At 45.1% G+C, this 23,276-nt stretch overlaps 1 protein-coding gene across 2 annotated transcripts in view; it reads left to right on the top strand.

Annotated features, from left to right (window-relative positions):
- PKNOX2 (PBX/knotted 1 homeobox 2) overlaps positions 1–16,145 on the top strand; it is a 428,541-nt gene extending 412,396 nt beyond the window's left edge. For both annotated transcript variants that reach the window (XM_075564126.1, XM_075564127.1), the window contains 3 exons: positions 11,041–11,117; positions 12,423–12,598; positions 13,980–16,145. In XM_075564126.1, the coding sequence (XP_075420241.1) occupies positions 11,041–11,117; positions 12,423–12,598; positions 13,980–14,206 (480 nt within the window). In that variant the 3' untranslated portion in view covers positions 14,207–16,145. The remainder of the gene's footprint in view (positions 1–11,040; positions 11,118–12,422; positions 12,599–13,979) is intronic.
- The last annotated feature ends 7,131 nt before the right edge of the window (positions 16,146–23,276 follow it).

The raw sequence follows: 23,276 nt of genomic DNA, 5'->3' as shown, positions 1-23,276 counted from the left end.
GACTTTCTGTTTGGGGATTTTTAAAGTAATTTTATTGGACGCTGATACAACTCTTATCACAATCCATTGGGCCAAGCATATTTGTACATTTGTTGCCATCATCATTTTCAAAACATCTTCTTTATACTTGAGCCCTTGGTATCAGCTACTTATTTTTCCCTCCCTCCCAGCCCCCCTCTCTCACAAACCTTTGATAATTTATAAATTATTATTTTGTCATGTCTTACACTGTCTGGCATCTCCTTTCACACTTTTTTGTTGTGTATCCCCCAGGGAAGGGGTTATATGTAGATCCTGTGATCAGTTCCCCCTTTCTATCCCACCTTCCCATTACTCTCCTGGTATTGCTACTCTCATCATTGGTCCTAAGGGGCTTATCTCTCCTGGATTCCCTGTGTTTCCAGTTCCTATCTGTACTAGTGTACATCTCTGGTCTAGCCAGATTTGTAAGGTAGAATTGGGATCATGATAGTGCGGGGGGGGGGGGGGGGTAAGCAGTAAAGAACTATGTTTTATCATTACTACCCTGCACCCTGACTAGCTCGTCTCCTCCCGGTATCCTTCTGTAAGAGATGTTCAATTGCCTACAGATGGGCTTTGGTTCTCCATTCCGCACCCTCCCTTATTCATAATGATATGATTTTTTGCTCTTTGATGCCTGATACCTGATCCCTTCGACACCTCTTGATCACACAGGCTGGTGTGCTTCTTCCATGTGGACTTTATTGCTTCTCACCTAGATGGCCACTTGCTTATCTTCTAGCCTTTAAGACCCCAGATGCTATATCTTTTGATAGCCGGGCACCATAAGCTTTCTTCACCACATTTGCTTATGTACCTGCTTTGTCTTCAGTGATCATGTCGGGAAGGTGAGCATCTTGGAATGCCAGTTTAATAGAACAAAATGTTCTTGCACTGAGGGAGTACTTGAATAGAGGCCCAATGTCCATCTGCTACATTAATACTAAACCTATAAGTATATGCACATAGCTCTATTTCCCCATCATCCTATATAAATATATTTACATATGTACATACCTGTATTTAGACCTCTATAAATGCCCTTTGGCTCCTAGTTCTTTCCTCTATTTCCTTTTACTTTCCTCTTGTCCCACTATCATGTTCAGCCTTCATTTTCTTCTTGGTTATATTGCCCTTGATCAAGCCCTACCAGGCCTCCTATACCCTCCTCACCATAGATTTTGGATCACTTGCTGTTCCCTTGTCCCTGGGTTTGTTAACACCCACTTCCTCCCCACTCCTCCCCCTCTCCCATGTCCTTGTTGGAGAATTTTTAATGATGTGATCAGTTTCTGCTTTTGTTATGAGTCTGTTGAGTTTTTCTACATCAGTCTGTGTTAATTTGGGTAGGTGCTGTGTTTCTAGAAAGTTCCCTAAGTTTTCAAATTTGTTGGAGTACAGCTTTTCATGGTATTGTATTATTATCTTTTTAAATTTCAGCCGGTTCTATTGTGATATCTCCCCTTTCATTTCTTATTCTTGCATCTTCACCTTTATTTCCTTTGTTAAAGTGATCAATCTTTTGTCAATTTTGTTCTTTCTAAGAATCAATTTTTTTGTTGATTTTTCTACCTTCTGATTAATTTATTGCTGCTCTAGTCTTTATTATATCTTTTCTTCTGGTAGCTGAGGTTTATTTTGTAGCTCTTGTTCTGATTGTTGAAGACATTAGGTTAAGTTGCTAATTTTATTTCTGTCTTTTATTTTTTGATATGAATGTTTATTGCTATAAAATGCCTTCTGTGTACTGCTTTTGTTGTGCCCCAAAGGTTTAATTAAGCTGTATTTTCATTCTCATGTATTTCAAGGAATTTTTAAATCTCATTCCTTATTTTTTTAATTACCCAGTAGTTGTAAGGCAGGATGTTATTCTGTTTACATGTATTTGATTTTTTCCACCTTCACTTTCCTATAGTTGATTTCTAATTTTATGGCATTTTGGTCTGAGAAATGGACCATTGCAATATCTCCGTGTTTTACAATTTATTAAGACTTGCTTTGTGCTCTAGTACCTGGTCTATTCTATAGAAAAAGGATGTATATTGTGCTGTTTGTGGGAGAAGTGTTGCGTACATGTCCAAGAAATCAAGTTAATTCATTGTGCTTTGCATTCTTCTGTGTCTTTATTGAGTTTTTCATGATTCTCTGTTATCCTCGAGAGTAGGATGTTGATATCTCCTACTACACTTGTAGTATATCGCTCTTTCCACTCTGTAATGCTTTGATTGATGGAGTTGAGAGTCTTTCATTGGGTACATGTATATTTATTCAATCTTTTTGTTCTATGATAGCTTTAATCGTTATGCAGTGTCCTTTGTTTTTCAGGATGGATTTTTGTCTTACACTCCATTTGATCAGAGATTATTAATATCGCCACTCTTGCTTTTTATATGATTGTGATTGGATTGATTTCTTTTCCCATCCCTTGAGTTTCAGTCTATTTTGGTCTATGTGTCTAAGATGTGTTTTTTGTAAGCAGCATACTGTAAGGTTCTGCCTTCTTATCCAGTCTGCTACTGCTCTCTGTCTCTTGACAGATGCAGTTAATCTAGGAGCATTCAGTGTCATCATGGACACGTGTGGATTTGTTGCTGTCATTTTGCTGTGGGCGTTTGTGTGTTTTGTGGTGTTAGTGGTTCCTTAATTTTCCACAGATTTCTGTGCTGAGTTCCTTTTATTTATGGATTATCTTGTTCTTGTTTTCTTTGTTGTTATTTTACAATTATATAAGTGTTGTGGTTTTCTCCTTTCTTATTTTGATGAGGTGTTTCCATTTTCTTTGAGGTTACTTCATTATTTCTTATTTTCTTAAAATTTCTTATTATTTTCTTCCCAAGTCTATTTTTTTTGCAAACTACCTAACTTCCTTTTCATTAAAATGTTTTGGATCTATATTTCCCCCTCCATTTTCTTTAGATTTGTCTTCATTGTGGATTGATATCTCTCACTCCCTGTTTTTGGTCTTGTAAGTCATTTTGTTTATTTTCACTCTTAATGTAGAATTTTTATATTATTATTAAAAGATTATTTTATTGGGGGGCTCTTACAATTCTTATAATAATCCATCAATCAATTGTATCAACCATATTTGTACATATGTTGTCATTATTCTTTTTTAGACATATACATTCTATTGAGCCCTTGGTATCAGCTCCTCTTTTTTCCCTCCCTCCCACTTCACCCTCATGACGCCTAGATAAATTTTAAGTCTGTTTTATTTTGAATACTGTGTAAAGAGGGTTGATTTCTCATATATATCTTGTAGGTTGATCTCAGGATCATGTCTGCTGTTGTCGTTGAGTCTCTTTCCAAAACATTCTCCTTAGAATTTTTTTTAAAGCTCATCTTCTTTTTCCAAATTCATGTTAATTTCTCCATGTTTGGAAATACCCTGATTTCTCCCTCACATTTGAGGGATGTAAGATTCTTGGTTACCATTTTTTGCCTATTAGAGTTTTATATATGTACTCCAATTGCATTCTTGTCTGCATGGTTTCTGTTAGAAAATCTGAGCTTATTCTTATTGATTCCCCTTGTATGTAACTTTTTCCCCCTGAATTACTCTCAGAATTCATTACTTGTCCTCAATATTCTGATTATAACATGTCATGGTGATTTGAGGGGGTGGGAGATCTATCCTGATTGAGGTTCTTTCAGCGTCTTGAAGACTTCTTTTCTCCTCTTGTCTGAGTTAGAGAATCTTTCTTCAGGTGTTATTGAATGGTTTCTTTGGGTAGTTGTTGTGCTTTCCTGTTAAATAAGGTGTTCCGAATGATAGTGGCCCACATAATTTTAGACTTTCTTCTGATTGTTTTTTATATGTATACATACATATATATATTGTTCTTCTTGAAAATTACTCTTGATAGATGTATCTGTAAGCTATTTCGACCTTCTATTGCTTCATTTCTCATTAAAGTGTTGTCTAATTCTGTTCTGTTTGTTTTAATCTTCTGGAGTTCTATTTGCAGTTTTTGTATTTGGTTTCTAATTTTTCATTTATTTTATCAGATTGTTGTTAGTGTTTTCCTGAGTTATTTTATATGCTTTTCTCTTTTTTTCTGCAGCTCTCTCCATCTTTGTCTCCATCTTTTGAAAGTACCTGACAGTCGTTCTTCTGCATTCTTTTTCAGATAGTTCCATTGTGTTTCCTTCCTTAAGAGTGTCATATGTGAATAACAGATTTGAAAAAAAAAAGAAAAAAAGATAAAATAATTATTTATAAACTATTAAGGAACCAGGGGGAGGGGGGCAGCGGGGAGGGAGGGAAAGGGGAAAAAAAGGGAAACCGAGCTGATTCCAGGAACCCAAGTGGAAGGTGAATTATGAGAATGACGAGTGCAACGAATGTATAAGGGTGTTTTGCTCAATTGATGTATGTATGGATTGTGATAAGAGTTGTATGAGCCCCAATAAAAAGATTTATTAATTAAAAAAAAGAATGGTTAACAAAGAAGGTGTACAAGTTCCTTTCAGCAGTTTTAAGTTTTATGGAACGGTTAGCAAGAGGAGGGCCTCCGTGATGTTTGAAGTCCACTGAAGCAAAGCTACCTATTGTGAGGCAACTCATGCCTTGGTGCAGAAAGACTTTGGGGAGTTTAATTTATGGGAACTTAGTGGAAAAGTAAGAACAAGAAATGAAAGCCCTAGAGGAACAGGCTAAGAAAGAACAGCCAAAGCCTGTCAAGTAATTTTTGTGATTGATAATGAAATGCATTAATGCTTTATTGATTTCATAGTTAGAACAATGCGCCCTAGTTGGATGAAGTGTGCTCAGTTATTGTTAGAAGGTTTATGTCTATCACCCTTGTCTGAGTTTGTTTCAAGATGTACTAATTTTTAACCAAGAATCATGATGTGATTGATGTAACTTATGGTTTTGTGGCCAGAGAATTTCCTAATGTATGATCTCAGACCATAAGCTTTAAGCCAAGAAAAACAATATATAAGTTGAAGCTTTACATGAATAAATTTGGAACAGTCACCTGCAAAAAAAAAAAAAAGAGTGTCATATGAGTTGGTCACTTCTTTGTACCATTCTCTTTTGCTTCGTCCCTGTTGTCCTTTGTCCCTCTGCTTGTGGTTTAGGGACAAAACCAAGACAAGCACCAAAGTCTAAAACCAGGACCGGCTGCAGCGCTCTTGCAAGGCTCCCTTGCGAAATCTCGGTGCTTGCCCGGGATGGTTTTGCCCTTCTGTGTCTCTGTTATCAAGCCCAAATCCAGAAAGAAAGAGGGCGGGAGGGGAGGGGAAGGAAAGGCAGAGGAAAGAGGAGAGGTGGGGAGGGAGCGAAAGGGAGGGGAGGGGAAGGAAAGGCAGAGGAAAGAGGAGAGATGGGGAGGGAACAAAAGGGAGGGGAGGGGAAGGAAGAAACAGACCGCAAGAAGAAGGAAAAGCAAGAAGGGAACAGGGAAGGATGAGCCTTTCCCCCTGCGGTGCATCTGCTTTAGCCCCAAACTACAGCTTCCCGTTGTAGCTTTGCTGGGAACTGTGCAGGAAGTGAGGCTGAGTGATCATTTGCAACGTTTACCTTCTTGCTTCTAATCCTGCTCCTACAGAGCTCCTCTCCGAGCCTCAGGGCACCAAAGGAAACTTGGTTTGGTTTCAGCTGCCCTTGACTTTGCTTCCTTTGTTGTATATGGGTCCCATGAAGTCTACCCCACCTGCCGAGCACACTCACACTGCCCTGGGAATGTGGAAGGCAGGGTACGACCTTCCTTTCGATGGGCTAGATTAAATCGCAGGTTTTTCTCCATTCACCAAAGTTTGGGGAGCCAGAAATTGGGATTGGCCTACCTCCCTCAGCCTACTGATCCACAAATGGATCCTTCCTGTGGGAGGGGCTCCAGGGTTGCCGTTTGGCCCCCTGTACTGCTGCTCTTCATCTCCTCTTGCGGATTCCACCCTCGACCTTCTCTGCTGTCATCGTACTCACTCATTGTTCAGTTCTCCTCCCCTCAGGGCTGAAGGGCTCCACCTCCGTCTCTGTTTTCTCCACATTTTGTTGGAAAAGGACCATGCTGTGTGTATCTTTCTTCTACATTCATTTTCAAGAAGGAATTATCTGTTTCCAGATGGCTGTTGCCTGTACTATTTCTTTTCAACGCCAAAGGGGTTCCTCCTAATAATGATCAGTGAGCAGCTACCAGCTACCATGGCTCTTGTGGTTGACCATGAGCTCATCCGCTTCTTCTCCTCCTACTTGGCCCTCAGCCTTGCCAATGGTGCTAAAAGTAGAACTGGCTAAATCGCGGTCTGTCCAGAAGCCAGGGCTATTTTGATGCTGTCCTCAGGAATCATCTGCTCCAAGGCATTACGAGCAGGACTCTTCCCATAAGCTCTCAGATGTGGTGCCAGGAATGTTCTGGCTGACACACCTGCCCCCAAAATCCGTCTGCTTTCCCCTGGCTTCTCCTAGGAAGGCAACTTTTACAGAGGGGTGATAAGGGATCCCCTAGACTTTTCCATCAGAAAGCAGCCAGACACCTCTGACTCCTCGTCTTTAAATGGGAACATGTTAATCTGTATGTTTATGATTCTATATAGAAGCCTGGGAGCCTCCTTAAAGATAGCAAATATTATCCATCTAAGGGAGGATGGAAACTTTTAAAAGTAGAAGAGATCTTCATCTGGCTGACTTCAATGTAAGTCCTATGGAAAGGCTCCTGCCTGGAATGCCCAGCCTCTTCTCTCTACTAGAATTCCTTGGCCATTCTCTAAGATCCAAATGAAATTTGTCCCAACTACTTAGAGAAGCTTCCCTCACTCTGTCTCTTTCTTAGGCCCATCCATTTGGTGTTTAGCACTGACTGACCTTTAATGCAGTGATTGCCCGTGACCTGTGGTCTTTCCGTCTAAGCTGTGAATGCTTAAGGTTGGGCCGCTTCCACTAGCTGACTCCTGGCGCAGCAGACACCCAGCACTGGTGGTTATGGCAGCGCGGTTTTCTACTTGACAAATGGTCTGCCATCACTTCTTTGTGTTAGTTTGTTCATCTGTTCCAAGATCTATTACATGAATATTGAGCATTAATTCTTTGCCTGGACATTGGAGAGGCAGTGTCTAATTTGGCTGGATCCCTGCCTTAGAGCAGTTCACAGTCTAGTGGCAAGATATATGTTACTATGCCAAAACCAAGCCCATTGCCATTGAGTTGAACTTACTCTATGTGTGTAAGAGTAGAATTATACTCCGTGAAGTTTTTAAAGTCTGCTTTTTCTGAAGGAAATTACCCAAACTTTCTTCCAAGACATCTCCGGGTGGATTCAAACCATCAGCCTTTTGGTTGGTAGCTGAGCACTTAACCCTTTCGCTTCCCAGGGACTCTCTATTATCATTGAGTGAGCTAAAGGTAATTGTTCAAGTGCTTTGGTGGTTACCTCAGCCTCAGCGAGTTGGGGAAAACCTTACAGAGGATTTGATCCCTGTGCCAATCTTCCTTGAAGCTCAGAAACACAGCACAGGCAGAGGGACGCTGAGAGAAGGAGCATTCCAGTGGAGAAGAATGCAAGGGAATCGAGGCATAAAAGGGCCCAGAGAGAACTTATAAAGCCAAACGCTAGGTGACTTTGCTGTGCTTGCACATCAGTTGGCCCTAGAGAGGGTGGCCACTTGACTTCTTCGCATGGACAGGGAAGGCTGGAATCAGAAGAACCAGGGTCGGAACTACAGAGCCGTGGTTCCTCAGCCGCATGTGGCCTGCGGTTGTCTCCTTCCAGCTTCACTTCCAGCTCCTACTTCCCAATTAGACTGAAAGTGGCTCCCGTGACATTGGGGTGCTCCTCCGTCCACTGCAAGCCCTGCAGTCAGGGTCAGGGGTGTGAATTAAAACAACCATGACGGGGAGAAGGAGGGCGTGGGGGAGGGAAAGAGCTGATCCCAAGGGCTCAATAGAAAGTAAATGTCTAGAAAAGAATGAGGGCAATATATGTACAAACATGCCTGATTCAATTGATGTATGGAGTGTGATAAGAGTTGTACGAGCCCCCAATAAAACAATTTTAAAACAAAAACAAAACTACATGACCTTGACTGCTTTGGACAGGGGCTGCTGAGACCAACTGAAGAGCTTGCTTCCCTTTGTCACTGGGAATGAGGGCGCTACCAAGCTGTTGAGTTCAGACTCTTTCCTCAGAGAGCTTTAAACACCTCGCAGTCAGTATTCAATCTTAATAGCATTAAGAGGAACTCTTTCATCCAGCAGTTTGTAGATATTATTTCATGTAATCAGTATAGGATTTTAAGATGTGAGATTAAGTGACATTCCTGCAATCTCACAGCTCGTCATGATAGCAAGAATCTGAGTGCCAGTCTGATTATAATGTTCATTCACCACATCCTGCCACCATTCTGGATAGGAGTACAAATTCAAGAATAACCCTGGCCTGGATGAGTGGGGCAGGTGGATTCTCTACCCCAGGAGCCCCCAAACCTCCAAGTTCCAGGGAAATTTCAGACACATTGGAACCCACATTTATTATGTGCCTGCCACGTGCCATAAACGATGTTACAGCCTGGGAAAGACACAAAGAGGCAGAGCCTCAAAATCCCCAGGTATGCAGCCAATTCGTGTAATTGGTATAAACAAATTGTACACCTGTAAAAAGGTAAACTGGTCAAAGTTGTGTGATAGATAGATTTACACTAAACACACACACACGAGTAGATACTGAGGGTGCTTTTTTACAACCAAATCATGAGTTTGGGTTCCTTAACTTGAAGACTTGGGGTTATGATTTTAAATGTTTCAGGGGACATCCCAGCTAATTGGCATAATAACATGTTTTGTGCTTCGTTTCTACACCCAAATTCAATGGGTAGTGTTTGAAGTTTTAAAAGGTTGCAACAAGCCATCTACAACACAACAACTGGCCGTTGTTCCCCTGGTGCCACAGAGGACAAAGAGTCAGACAGAAGAAGAGGCAAAGCACTGTGTGGCTAGTAGCATTTGGGACTTTGCCCAGAGAGCAGAAAAAAGTGGCTGGTGCCCCACTACCATGACAGGATGTTTCACTCAAAGAGTCTATAGAAGGAGCCTAATCAGAATGGGGGCGATGCAGAGCAGAATTTAAAATTATGATGACATCTAGAGTTTCTGGAAGCATAGAGTAGATGAGCCCCAAACGATTGCCCTAAGAGGATCTTTAAAGCTTACACCAAAACATTCCCTAAATGTGCCCCCCTAAAAAATGAGTTTCACTTATTAGTTAAAAAAAAAAAAACCTTCCTTGAGCAATATGCTCATTTAAGATCTACCTATGAAATTGACAACAGCAATTCAAAAGATTTTATATAAACCTTATAGGGCAGCAAGTTGATATTTATAGGGAGAACAACTCAGAAAGGGCCAGGATGAAGAATTTAGTCATTGCCGCAGAAATGGACCGGTAAAAACTTAAATTGGTGTTTTCACTATATATTTCCTCAAGAGCAACAGTAAAAATAGAAAAATCAAGGGTTTTTTTAAGGAGTCAAAGACACAGTTATCAGGAAGCTTGCCAACGATTGCTAAGAACCTGTGTCCTCACAGAAAGCAATTTTGGTCGTGAGCCTGGATTCCCATGAAGTGACCCTGGGAGGAAGTGAGGTGTCTTAATCTGAAATCTTCAGACCGAACCTGGGGATGTGTGCTAGCAGGCTGGTACTGGTCAGCGCAGACCCTCAGGAGGCATGAGTAGCCTAACATGCATATGCAGTAGGGTTCCATTGGGCTGGCTGGAACCGAACCGAAGGACTCCTGGTTGGGAAAGGGATCTGCCCTTTTTGGAATATGGAAATTCCACCTTGGGAATCCTTCCAGACCTCACCTATATATTCTGTCTTATAACAATCCTGATGTGTATCCTTAGCTTCTTCTAATCATATTACTTGCTATGAATTCCATGAGTTATTGCAGTGAATTATCCAACCCAAAGCAGTAGGGGGAGCCACTAGGGGGAAGTGAGGAAACTCGGGGAAGTCCCCTGAGCTGATGGCTGGCATCTGTCCCGTAGGAACAGGAGGGACAACTTCCAATATGTGACCAACAGGTCCAACGTTTGGGGTGTCATGTGAACCCCCTAGACATGTGCCTGGCGTCTGCCTATTTAATAGTCTGGAGAACAATGTTCTTGTAAAAGTTGTGAAATCCACCCTAGCTTTGGGTAGACAGTGCCAGAAATAATGGAGAAATGAAAAAGTGGGCATTTGATTATTCTTTATATTCTAGTTCTTCCATGGCCATCCAAAAGGTGCCCATCCTTTAATGTGACCTGTCAGTCCTCCCCACCACCCAGGCCAAGGCTGCCCTCTCTTCTAGCCTTGTAAAGTATCTGGGAAGCCGTGTACCGGGGATTGCAGTAGACCTCTTCTCCACAAGGCACAGACTTGGCCTTCATCTGCCTCCCATGAAGTAATGGGAAGACGACTGGCCAAAATCAGAGCACTGAATTCCAGTCTCGGTGCTACCATCCAGGTGACTTTGAATCGGCCAATTCGTTTCTTCGTTTGTAATGTGGGAACACCGTTAACCCCACCCATTTCGGTGACGTGCTTTATTGAATGCATGACAGCATTTTACACAGGATTATACAAGTAACACTCATCATGTATCTTCTGTCACCTCAGAAGGCCTCACCTAAATCTGGGACATAGTAGGTGTTCGATGAACGTGAGATGCTTTGAACTGAATTGATTTGTAGCCTCCATTTCTCTTGCTTCTGATAGGCCCGTGGGCTTCTGAGGACATAGAGAAACCTAACTCAGAGTGCTGCCAGATGGTGAGGACCAAATGGGAAGGATGTGATAGGATCTGAGAAGCCATAAATATCCAACTGCACTTGTTCTCCGGAAACCTCCTGGTACCCCTGCCCCCGTTGTAGAGGGCTGGTAACGTCAGGGAGTACTGGGTGGCCGTCCTTCCAAGTCCTTGATCCTTTCTTTGAGGAAGAAACTTTTCTCAGTCTGGGTTTTCACGCTGTTCTAACTGCCTGTGTCCAGGATGGTATGTTCTCCCTCATCGGTCCACACCTCTCATTTCAGCACCCGTACCCCACGGAGGATGAGAAAAGGCAGATTGCGGCCCAAACGAACCTTACCCTCCTGCAAGTCAATAACTGGTGAGTAGCAGTACTTGCCCCAAAGCGCTTAGATGCAGGGGTCGCTTCCTTGGCAGGGAGACAAGACTAGCTTGCCCAGTGCCCCCTGAGCCCCAGCCCAACTGTCACACAGGCCTCCCCTTTGAACCAGAAGCACAGCTTCTCAGCACCCTCTGTTGGGAAATCGTGTCCAAAATGTCCCTGGAAGCTCCAAAATTCATCCTGGAATAGAAAACCAGCATGTCCCGCCCTCCCAGCTCCAGCCCCTCCCCACCCCCCACCCCCAGCCTGCACTGCTGAAACAGACTTGACTTCCTGGTCAGTTTACTGAAGGGGCTGCCAGTGGTCATTTATCGACACCCCTTCCCACTAAGATGGAATGCACGCCAACTAAAACATTCTGCAAAGCTGGAGTGGGAGGAGGGGAAAATAATTGGCCCTTCTGACCACACAGGGATTTCAACTACTACACTATTCTTTGTGTCTGGCTGGGCTGCCAGAGATAGAAAGTTCAGATAACCCCCTGTGAACTGAGAGAGAACTCACAGAGCCCCTTGGCTTTCTGGGGAGAGGTGAGAGGTTGGCATCAGGTGGGTCTGGGGCAGATATGTGACCCCAACCCTGTGCATTCTTGCTACTTGGATGTCACCACAGTCTGGCTGATTTCTTGGAGTGTCTCTTGCCCAGGGGGATTCTCCATGCTGTTTTAGACCCTAGATCTGAACCCCAGTTGGACCTGTATGATGGAAGAATAGATTGGTCTTAGAGAGTCTAAAACAGCTGAGACCTCTCTGTCTCCATCCTTATCTCCCCAGCCCTGTTAACTTTCACTTCCACATCACCACCTATTTTTTTTTAAATCATTTTATTGGGGGCTCATACAATTCTTAGCACAATCCATATATCCATCCATTGTGTCAAGCACTTTTGTACATTTGTTTCCCTCATCATTCTCAAAACATTTGCTTTCTACTTGAGCCCTTGATATCGACTCCTCATTTTCCCCTTCCTCCCACTCCCCCTCCCCATAAACCCTTGATAATTTATAAATTATTATAATTTTGTCATATCGCACACTGTCCGACGTCTCCCTTTACCCACTTCTCCATTGTCCATCCCCCAGGGAGGGGTTTTGTGTATATCCTTGTAATCTGTTCCCCCTTTCTCCCTCACCTTCCCTCTACCCTCCTGGTATCGCCACTCTCACCACTGGCCCTGAGGGGTTCATCTGTCCTGGATTCCCTGTGTTTCCAGTTCCTAACTGCACCTAACTGGTAACCAACAAGATCTCCACCTTTAAACAACGCGCCCTCACACACCTTGCAGGTTCATCAATGCCCGGAGGCGCATCCTGCAGCCCATGCTCGATGCCAGCAACCCAGACCCTGCCCCCAAAGCCAAGAAGATCAAATCACAACACCGACCCACCCAAAGATTCTGGCCCAACTCCATTGCTGCAGGGGTGCTCCAGCAACAGGGTGCCCCAGGCACAAATCCTGATGGTAAGAACTGCGACTGCGTGAAGGCTAGATGAGGGTTGGATGGAGGGCCTTCTGGTACTTCCGCAATGTGTTAGTCTGGGTGGACTAGAGAAACAAATTCATGGACACTCATGTGTATAAGAAAGAGCTTTATATACAAGAGCAATTGAATATTGAAAAAACATCCCAGCCCAGTCCCGATCAAGTCCATAAGTCTGATATTAGCCCATATGTCCAAAACCAATCTATAAATTCCTCTTCAGACTCACAAAACACATGCAATGTTTCTGGATGCAGGAAGATCACAGCTCAGTGGGTGGAAAGTCTTGTGGACCCAGTGGCAGTGGAAACGTCTCAGCACCGGCAGGGGTCTCCATGTGGCTCCTTCAGCTCCAGGACTCTAGTGTAGCTCCATGTGTCTAGTCCACTGGAATGTTTCACAGGGAGTGAGCAAGTGTCCTTCCTCCCCCAAGCTATTTATCTCCTTAGCGCCTCCAAATGAGGTCATCAAGTTACAGCCTGATTAACAGGCTAAACTCCACCCCTTCGCTCGCAAGTCTCAAAATGACAACAGATTATGTAACTACCACACTCAATATAGGTTGTCATTCAAGGGATGACATCTATTCACTTGAATCTGAACCCTAACTCAGTCACAATAATTAATCAAAGGATGTTCCTATGCCTTAAAGAATGAGATGGTTGCAGGTTATTTGACAAGAGATAGAAAGGCAACCTCCCAAAATGGTGGGAGTGGTTGGTCCTCTGAGTCAGTGACTGTGCAGAAGAACCCCTCCTCACTCTCATAATTTCCCCAAGTTCCTTATCACTTCCTAATGTCTGAACAGCTCTTCAGGAGCCAAGGCTATTTATAAACACCAAGACAGGCAGCTGGCTTGTGAACTAAGGCCAGGGAGAGCTATGTTTTCCTAGCTTCCACATCACACCCTCCAAATACACTTTTCTAATTGCTAGTCACCTAGTGCGCAATGAATAATTCAATGAGCCAGACATTTCACAGCTCGTCACGTGAAGGCACTCTGAATGGGAAGGGGGGTGGAGGAGGGCACATGTCCAAGGATACCTGTATCTGTATGGTTGTGTACCCCTCTTTACAATGGGGACACTAATACCCGCCGTATAAGAGTGTTAGAAAGTCATAAGTACTTGAGCTATTTCCATAGTAGGTGCTTGGTAAGAAATGCCCAGGATTGTTACTGCTTGGGTTGGACAGAGGTTGCTGGGAAGGAAAGGAAGGGAGAGGGAATTTTAGCTTTTAGACAGTCCCCCTTAGAAACAGGGAGTTCCCCATCCATTCCCACTCATTCCAGCACTGAGGTTCCCGAGCCTGATTGAGCCCCTGCTGTCCTGACTTCTCTCTTGTCTCTCCTGTCTCATGTAGGTTCCATCAGTTTGGACAACCTACAGTCCCTGTCCTCAGACAATGCCACTATGGCTATGCAGCAGGCTATGATGGTTGCACATGATGACTCATTGGACGGGACAGAAGAAGAGGATGAAGATGAGATAGAAGAGGAGGAGGAGGAGGAGCTGGAGGAAGATGCAGACGAGCTGCAGACAACAAATGTCAGCGACCTGGGCTTGGAACACAGTGACTCCCTGGAGTAGCCCAGCAGCGCAGATGACCCTGATCACCGAGCAGGAGAGGGGTGTCATCAGGAGGGCTTCAGGTGGGGGGCACGTCATGGGCAGGGGGCACCAGAGGAAGTTGGACTCTAGCCTCCGCCAATCAGCACCCTGAAGAAATAAATGCAGAAGAGATACCTTCCTCCTTCCGTCCACCAAGCTTCAATGAGTGCCCTCACCTCAGACTGCTGGGGCCTTTGTCCCACGGGCCTTCAAGCAGCCTGTCTGGAGCGACAGGAGGGAAATAAGACTTACCCGATCCACGGGGAGAAAGGGCACCCATGGGCACTCCCATAGAAAGACTGGAGTTGTTTACAAGCCCTGCACTGTGAGGGGATCGATGCTGTTTTGATGAGGGCAGCACTGGAAGGAATGGGGAAGGCCAAAGGGACCCAGGTTCTGCTCTCAGAAGATTTTCAGCCCCTTTGAATGTCATTCAAGGGCAGGGGGAAGGCCCAAATCATAATCAAAGGTTGGGGAGGGGGGTAGCCTGAGGGAATCACATCTTGCGATCAGAGTGGGATCTGATTTTCCCAAGCTTCTGCTGACTCCTCCAAGATGCCTATTTCTGGGTCAGGGCAACCAGGGACTTGGGAGGGAGGGGAGGGAACCAACAGAGCCTCCTTCTTTCTCTCCTGGAAAGCTGTTGAGTTCAGACTAAGAGGAGGTCTTTCACTTGGGTTTGTTCCAGGACCCCAAGCCATGGCAGGATTGGGAACCAGAACAAACTGACCCTAAGTAGTCACAGAACTCACCTCACATAACAGGACAATGGGGTCTTCCCGCAGGTGTCCCAGCCCTCAAAAAGAGCTCTTCAACGGATTGACCTTCCGACAGAGTGGAGCCAGGTTAATCTGAAATCTTCCCACCCTGGTTCCCAGGCTGAGTCCATCAGCCCGCAACCTCCCTTTTGCATTCCATCCTTCAGAGAAGGCAGGAGAAACAGTGGAAAGAAGGATCCCACCAATGAAAACCCAGGGATTGGAGAAGGTGCTACATCCCTCTTCCAATCATAGCCCCAATGTGGAGGAGGGCCCAGAGGAGCGGCACCCAGCAGCTGTGGGGTGCCACCAGCCCACCCTGCCTTGCAATTCAACACGCCATCGGGTGTTTACAAACAACTGGAGGGACTGGGACCCCCGCAGGAGAAGGCGTCCCATTTATCCGTGCTAACACATCTTCCCACTCCAGTTTCCAGCACTCCCTCTTTTCCACCCTGCCCCCCAGGCCCCTCGCGTCCCTAGGGTCCTGAATGGCAGGACAGACCACATGTGTGTTTTAATTGGGTTTAATTTAATGGGCTTGCCATTTCATTTGTAAATTGCGCACCAGCCCCCTCTCCCTCCGTGGCAAGATGTGAATAGCTACCTGGTTCCGCTTGAGGGGTTCCTCAGGGCCCTCTGGGATTTCCCCTCCCCCACCAGGTGGACGGAGCAAAAGGATGGTCCTTCTCCTGAAGTCTCCCCGAAATGAATGTATTCTCCCCAAAAGAGCTGATGTTTAACATTTTAATAGGGATTTTTGAGAAACAGAGGACCTTATTTATAACCTGGGTGATCCAATCTTTTTTTTTTTACTCCCTTTTGATGCCATAGGTAGAGGAAAGTCTGGCTTTTTTTCTTTCTTCTTCTTTTTTTTTTTTTTTTTTTGGTTGGCGTGAGACTTTTACAATGCGTAGTGGGATAAAATACATTTATATCCTCTTCTGGTGAACTTTTCTTGTTCAAACACACAGACACCCCCACAAGCCCTCCCACTTACCGTTTCGGACAGGCATCCGCCACCACAACACAGGTGTACCTGCGGACACATCCCAGCCTCTCCCCTGCGGGTCCTTCCAATGCCTAATGTTATGCAACTCCTTCTGCTGTATCCACCGAACCAGGCCTGAATGTGGCTGAGAAGTTTTCAGTAAACCTTATTACCCACCGCTTTCCTGTAGTTGCTGTAGCTTCTTTCCTGGGACCAGAGACCATCTGGAAGCCGCAACATGCTCTCGACTGAACTGACATGACAAAGGACGGCATCTTGGTGACCCCGAGGCACAGTCAACGCTGGCACACTGAACCTTCCTTTTGTGTGTGCAGCTTCAGCTTCCCAGACAGACACGACAAAGTCCTCTGCTGCCCTCTCCTGACAAGTTCCCCCTACAGCACGGGATAGTCCTAAATGTGGTCCCCTCTCACACGCTGTCCCACCTCCCTGAAACGCCTTTGCCTTTTGAGTTCCATCCTAGACTCCAAGGGTTTCGTCACTTAAGCTGCCTCTACCTGCTTCTAGCCCTTACGGGCCCTTCCTTTGCGTCCAGTGAAAGGAAAGAAGATTAAGTCGATTTACTCCTAGAGCTGGTCTTCCAAGGGGAGCCTGCCCTTTGGGTCCCGGAGTCGGGTGTGATTTTTCTGGGCAAAAAGAAATCCAGGAGCAGGTGATCTCTTCTAATCAATAAGCAGGGGGCTTGCTCATTACTCTCACGAACTTTCAGACCCTGGCCATTTGCTAAGGTTTCATGGGCTTCCATGTTTACAAGTAGGAGGACGACAAGTTCCTCCGTTGGTTTTTTTTTTTAATATTTCATTGAGTATTCAGTGAAGGCTTACATAGGAACTTAGGATCCCGTTCAACAATTTCCACATATGTTTTGTCAGCTACATTGGTTACATTTTTCCGAGTGAGTGAATATTCCCATAATATCTGTTTTGGTTGTTTCATTTCCATTAATCTAGTTTCCCTGTCCTCTTACCTTCTCATCTTGGCTTTAAAGTAATTTTTAATCATTTGGTCTCATGAAGGTAGTCCTTAAAAGGACGATATTATGTACTGGTGATACTCTTTTTGAGCAGATCTGTTATTTAGCTAAAAAATGACCTCAGGGGTTAGTTTCAGTTCAAGGGTGATATTGTTGGGAAGTCCTCCAGTCTCAACCAATCCAGTCAGTCTGGTGGTTTTGTTATTGTTTGTTTTGCTTTAGGAATTTAAGGCTCTGTTTCCCATTTTCTCCCCATCTATTAAGGTCCATGTGTGTGCAGGTGATTAGTAAGTAGTGGTGACTGGGAACCATCTAGTTCTTCTGGCCTCAAGGTAATGAGACCGTGGTTCACGTAGACTTCCCTGAGGAGCAGTGTCTTCTTCACTTGTTTTCCTTCTTTCTCTTTCGCATGAGTGGCGGCCAATAGTGTATATGCTAGATGTTGGCTCAGAAACTTTCCAAGACCCCCAAGCTCAACTCACCCAAGTAGGATGGAGAATATAAGTGACTGTGTTATATCAATTGACCAAGATGTCCCATGACACTAGGGCGTTCCTTGTCCACATTCACAAAGTTAGAGAGGCTGCTCGGACCTGTGGAAACACCACAGCCACGCTGGAGATGCGGGTGAGAGCTTACCAAATAAAATGAGCCTCTGAACAGTTCTGACGAAGACTCCTTGGACGACTGCTTCTGTAGAGCTCAAGTTCGTCCATCACACCTAGAGGGTTCCTTACAGGACAACAGACCCCACCCCCAACCCCCTCCTCCACACGCGCACACACACACACACACACACCACCACCACCCCCCGTCTCGAAGAAGATGCAGAAAGTCTCAAGATTTCCAAGATGACGATACCTTAGCAACTTACCTCCAGAGTCAGGAAGACAGCAGTCATCCAAAGCAGTGTTCCCCAAGTAATAAATGGATAAAAATATGCTAACCTGGTCAAATACCATGGCCAAAGTAGTCCAGGACAGGCAGCATGGTGTATTCTGCTAGCAGCGCTTCATACGAAGCGTGTAAGCCAGTTGCAGGAAACTCGTGTGTCGCGCAGAGCTGTGCTGCACGGGCTTTGGGGCTGATTTTTGGAAGTAGATCACCCCTGCGTGGACTTGAACTTCGAACCTTTCTGTTAGCAGCTGAGCATATTAGCCCTTTGCACCCCCAAAGGACTCTTTATAGTCCACATCTGCATATTATAACATCTGAGCAGCCCTACAGGAAAATAATATATTTAACTCTGTTTAGCCTAATGACTCCCAACTTTTACTGACCTTCCCTCCGCCCCACCAATTTCATACTGGTGTCCACAGAACGCTCGCTAAGGACACCAATACAGTCCCTAGAAAACAGCATCCTCCTTGGTAACGGAAGGGTAATGAAAACGGGGAGATCATCAAGGAAATGGATTGACATGGTGGCTGTAACAATGGGATCAAACACAAGGGCAACTGTATCAATGTCCAAACACAAGAGCAACTGTGTCAGTGTTGCAGGCAGGTCCCTCTGCTGTGGGGAGGGGTGCTGAGTCAGACCAGCTGACAGCACTAACAACAACAATCTAAAGAAATGAGGTGTGTGCTGCCGCGGCCTCTCCCACCCCCGCTTACACGTTTCTGTGGAGTTCTGGCATCTCAGGTTAGGGTAGCCTCCCCCAAAATGAAGCTTCGGGTCTGTTGCTATTTGTTATCAGGGTGGCTGGTTAGATAGTCAATGACACTCCCTCACCACCACCCCTTTTTTCTGGCCTTTCTGCTCAATATTTGGGTAATAGTTTTATGAAGGGAACTATTTCTCTATCTCCAATAAGACATCAAGAGTGAAAAAACAATATGGTCTGATACAGCTTTGAAGGGGCAAACAACCATGGGCAATTGTCCACTACAGGTTAGTAACACAGTACATGTAAACCAATGTTTACCTGACCTATTGGGTCACCTGCCCCTGAGGAACATGCATACAGTTTCTGTGGCTTACATCCGGACAATTTCACTCTGAGGCTTGCTGCTTCTGCAGGTATTCCTGAGACTTGGGCATCTGGATCACCAGAGCTGCTTATTGCCAATATGGTCTCCCAAAACTTGGAAACAAGATTTTGGAAAGCATTATTCTCAGAAAATACTTATCAGTTGCCTTTTAGAAGTTAACCCTGAGTGGCGCAAACAATTAAGAGCTGAACTAGCTAAAAGGTAGGCGGTCCAGACCCACTCCATGGGTCTTCACAAGAGAGCTGGAGACGTCTGCTTCCCGAAGTTCACAGCCTTGGAAGTCCTATAGAGCCTTTCTACTCTGCACCCACGCATCACCAAGAGTCAATGAACAACTATCAACACAAACGCCTCTTTTCCATATACACTACAACCTGAGTCATTTTTTTTCACTCACCATTCACAGGGGCCTACTATGTGCCTGGAACCTCACTGCAGAGAAAGCAGAATTCCATTTTTAGAAGTCACAGGTAAAGGTATTTGGCCCCGAGGACTGGCAGGCTGGCGGGAGTGAATGGGAATGAGCCATAGACAGAAGATTCCCACTTTGGCATTGTCTTTCCAGCAGGTTTTATGCTCCCACTTCGCAGTCTCTGTATCTTCTACCTTTGCATTGCCTAGCCTCTCTCTGGGCCAATCTCATGTAGGCCCATTGCAGATGCAATGCATCTCATTAAACGGAACCCATTAGGACAATGCCCTCCCTGTGTTGCATCTTAGTACATCTTTCATTATAAGACAAGGGTTTGATTTATTTGTCATCTCACTTCACTCTTTTAAATTATGTGCATCTCATTACACTCAGTCCACCAAGGCATCTTATTTCAGGTGTAAACATTACATCCAGTATTATCAGCCAAGAATATGACTTTTCCCCCCATTACAAGCCTTATAATTTATGTACATCTCATTTAAGAGGTACATAAGCATCATGTCTCATTAAGCAACCATTTAAGACAATTCCCTTCAGTTGTTTATACCTCATTATACCTTTTCATTTTCAGATTCTCTTCCCATCTTATTCGATCTGAGCATCATTCAGAGATCTCACTTCAGTGTGCATCCACCTGTTAGTTCAGGTGCATTTGTGCCAGTGACTTCCCACACTGCAATGCATTTGTGTTATACCAAACTCCTTTAAGACCAGGTCCACTCACCTGTGGGCCTCCCATGATTCCTTTTCAGGGGAAGGAAGGATGCCTAGTTCCACTAGATTTGGTCAAAGCTCAGTCAATATAAGTCCCCCTACACATACCCAAAAGAAACCGAGTCCACTACTGGCAAGTGGCTTCTGACGCACAGCCGCTCTGAGTCAGGGCAAAGAAGGGCCCACTGAGTCCCCAAGGCCCTGCTTTTTATGGACGCAGGCTGCCATATCTTTCTCCCATGGAGCAGCTGGTGAGTTTAAACCACTAACCTGTAAGTTAGCCGCCAACTGCTTTGACCCGGGCATATGAAGTTCCCCTTGGGTTAATACACAAGGAAATTCTAGTACTGTGGAGGTCTTCTCTCTGGGTGGGTTACGCTTCTGCTGGGAGACTGAGATCAGTGTCCCTGCTCAGGCTGGGGGCATTCGTTCACATTGCTGTCGTCCTTCTGGCTACGTGACACTGTGCCTCCAGGTGTCGATCATTTGAGCAGAGGTGAAATAACTCTGCCTTCTCATGATGAAATCGCCCCAACCCCTCCAGGTCCAGTGCTATCCGCCTCGTTCCTCCAACCTTCCACCCAGGGTTGGCCACTGGGGTGTTCCTTTCAAATTGCTAAGCAAGCTTTTGAGATTTGCAGGCGCCCACGTTTCCTTTTAACTTCCTAAATCAGAATCGTTGATGGTGATGTCCAAGCAGCCGAATTTTCAATAGTACCACAGAAACCTGAACCACTACTTTACCCAAACCTGATTTCAGACAAGCATCTGCAGTTTAGTTGGTGGGCTGGGAGGCTGGACACTACCTCTCAGTATTGCCCCTCCCAGTCATGTGTGCATTTGAACAAGAATTAAAGCCTAGACGAAAAATAATCATTTCTCAGCCCTGGAAAGGCCAGCACATCTAACACACCCACTCAATAGAGGATGCTGTCTACACATACTATAAATTGTTATCCACCTGCATCTGAACACCCCTGGCTAGAAGGAGCTCCCTGCCTCTGAGGGCTGGCCCATCCGCCAACTCCTGCCCCGTGGTCAGAGATCTGCCTTCAGGAAACAGACAGAGTACGTAGAAGCCCTCTCAACATTTTGATTGTGTTCTTTAGGCCTATTTAACACGTGGGAGAAATATTTGAGGATTAATCAGCAGAACCTTTCTCAAACCTCTTGTGTTAAGCCACATGCTCTCATTCGCCCTACCCAATCACAAAGCATGTAAGCTTTCCTGCGTGTGCCTGGAGTGGTCCGTGTTTCCTCTGGTCTTCTACCTCTCTCCCTGCCAATGAAAATGAACATTTTTTTCTAAGCTCAAAAATAAATGTGACTTTTCACCATTCCTCTTCCACTGCTTCTTTTGAATGAGCCTGCTGAAAAAGCATCCTGGATCAAACCCCGCCTCTTTGCTTTGCTTCCTTGTCCAAGAGAACCTGGACGTTCCGGGTTTAGAATCAGCAAGGGGGAGGGGCACAATGACAGGATTTGTGTGCTGTGACTGCAAGTCTGATTTTAGGAGAGCGTGGTTTTAAAGGGCAGCTGCACCTTTGTTTGTATTCTCAGGTCTCCTAGAGCTCTTCCATTTCAAAAAGACTTAAGAAGCCATGAGGTCCAGCCCCTTCTGTATGACAGACATTATCAAATGACCAGACAACCCTGAAAGAATCATAGTAGTACTATTAATATTAGTACACTGATTTTTAAAATGAGAAAACTGACGATGAGAGAGATTACATAATTTTCTGGAAATCATTTAGCTAATAGGTGGGAGAGCTGGGATTTTAATTCATGCTCCTCCTCGTTGAGTCTCGGCATGTAGGGTCACGAGGAGTTAGACTCAGCTCCATGACAACTATCAACCAGAAACCTGGGCATGCCCAGGACAGGCCTCCAGAGCCAGTGCAAGAGCCCCTCTGACTGCTGTTCAGTCCACTCTGACCCTCAGCGACCCTTGAGGACAGGGTCAAACTGCCCCAGTGGGTTTCCAAGACTAGCTCTTTACAGGAGTCAAATGCATCATCTTTCTCTGGTGGAGCAGCTGGTAATTTCGAATTGCCAACCTTGTGGTTAGCAGCCTAATGCATAACCCAGTACACAAGGTCCCTGTGTTAGTCTGGGTACTTTAGAGAAACAACTTCATGTATAGGAGAGAGTTTTATGTATAAGAAACTTCATGTAAAGAGAGAGTTTATATAAAGTGTGCATCAAGAAAACATCCCAACCCAGTGCTGCCCAAGCCCACAAGTCCAACATTAACCCATATGTCCAACACCAATCCACAAAGTCCTCCTCCATCTCACAAAACAGATGCAATGATGCTGACTATAGGAGGAAAGCTGAGTCAGTGAATGTGTAAGCATCTCAGTGCTGGCAGGGTCTCCACACAGGTGCTGTAGCAGCCAGGGCTGCATTGGGGTAGATCCATGTGGCTTCTCCTCCAGGATGTCTTGCAGGAAGTGAGCCTTGCCAGATAAAGCAGGGAACTGGCTAAGGAAGCTGCATCCTGGTCTGACCATCAGAAAGCAAGAGACCAGAGAACGAGAAAGGGAAGGCTCACTGAGCCATTTATCTCTCCACCCTTCAATTAACCCCATGTGTTTATCCGTCGGGTTGGCACAATAAACTAACTACCTCAGTCCCCTGTACATTAAAATCCTAGGAGGGCCACTATCTCTGTACTCTATCTTTGATTTTTGTCCCAGATTTCCCCGAAAGAAAAAAAAACCCAAAACAGCATTCAAAGGTGTGGATTCAAACCCAAGTCTCTCTCTCCCACAGCAAGGCCATCTACTCTGTAGACCACCAGCTCCCTAAGGAAGACCGAGGCCCTCTGAACTTTTCAAAGTGCTCCACATCCCTATCCGGGAGTTGTACTGTGGGCAGGGGTCAGGAAGCTAGTCTTTGGAAAAGAGGTTGCGGTTGTCTATCCACAGATTGGGATAAATCCATTGTTCTGTTGCTGACAGTTGCTCAGGTGTATTTGAGAGATTGATGTGTGTGGTCAAGGGCTGTTGAGACCACAAGATGTCAGTGATGACAGCCTTTTCCTTTCTGTTCCATGGGCAAGACTGGGTTCTAGGTTTGAGGCCAAGAGTAAGGACAAAATAGGGCAAAAGGTGGAGGAGGAAGGACAAGAAAGCCCATCTCCAAAGTGATGGCGTCGAATAC

Source organism: Tenrec ecaudatus, chromosome 12 (genome assembly GCF_050624435.1).
Source record: "Tenrec ecaudatus isolate mTenEca1 chromosome 12, mTenEca1.hap1, whole genome shotgun sequence".
Classification (NCBI taxonomy): domain Eukaryota; kingdom Metazoa; phylum Chordata; class Mammalia; order Afrosoricida; family Tenrecidae; genus Tenrec; species Tenrec ecaudatus.
This window is presented reverse-complemented; position numbering and strand designations above follow the sequence as displayed.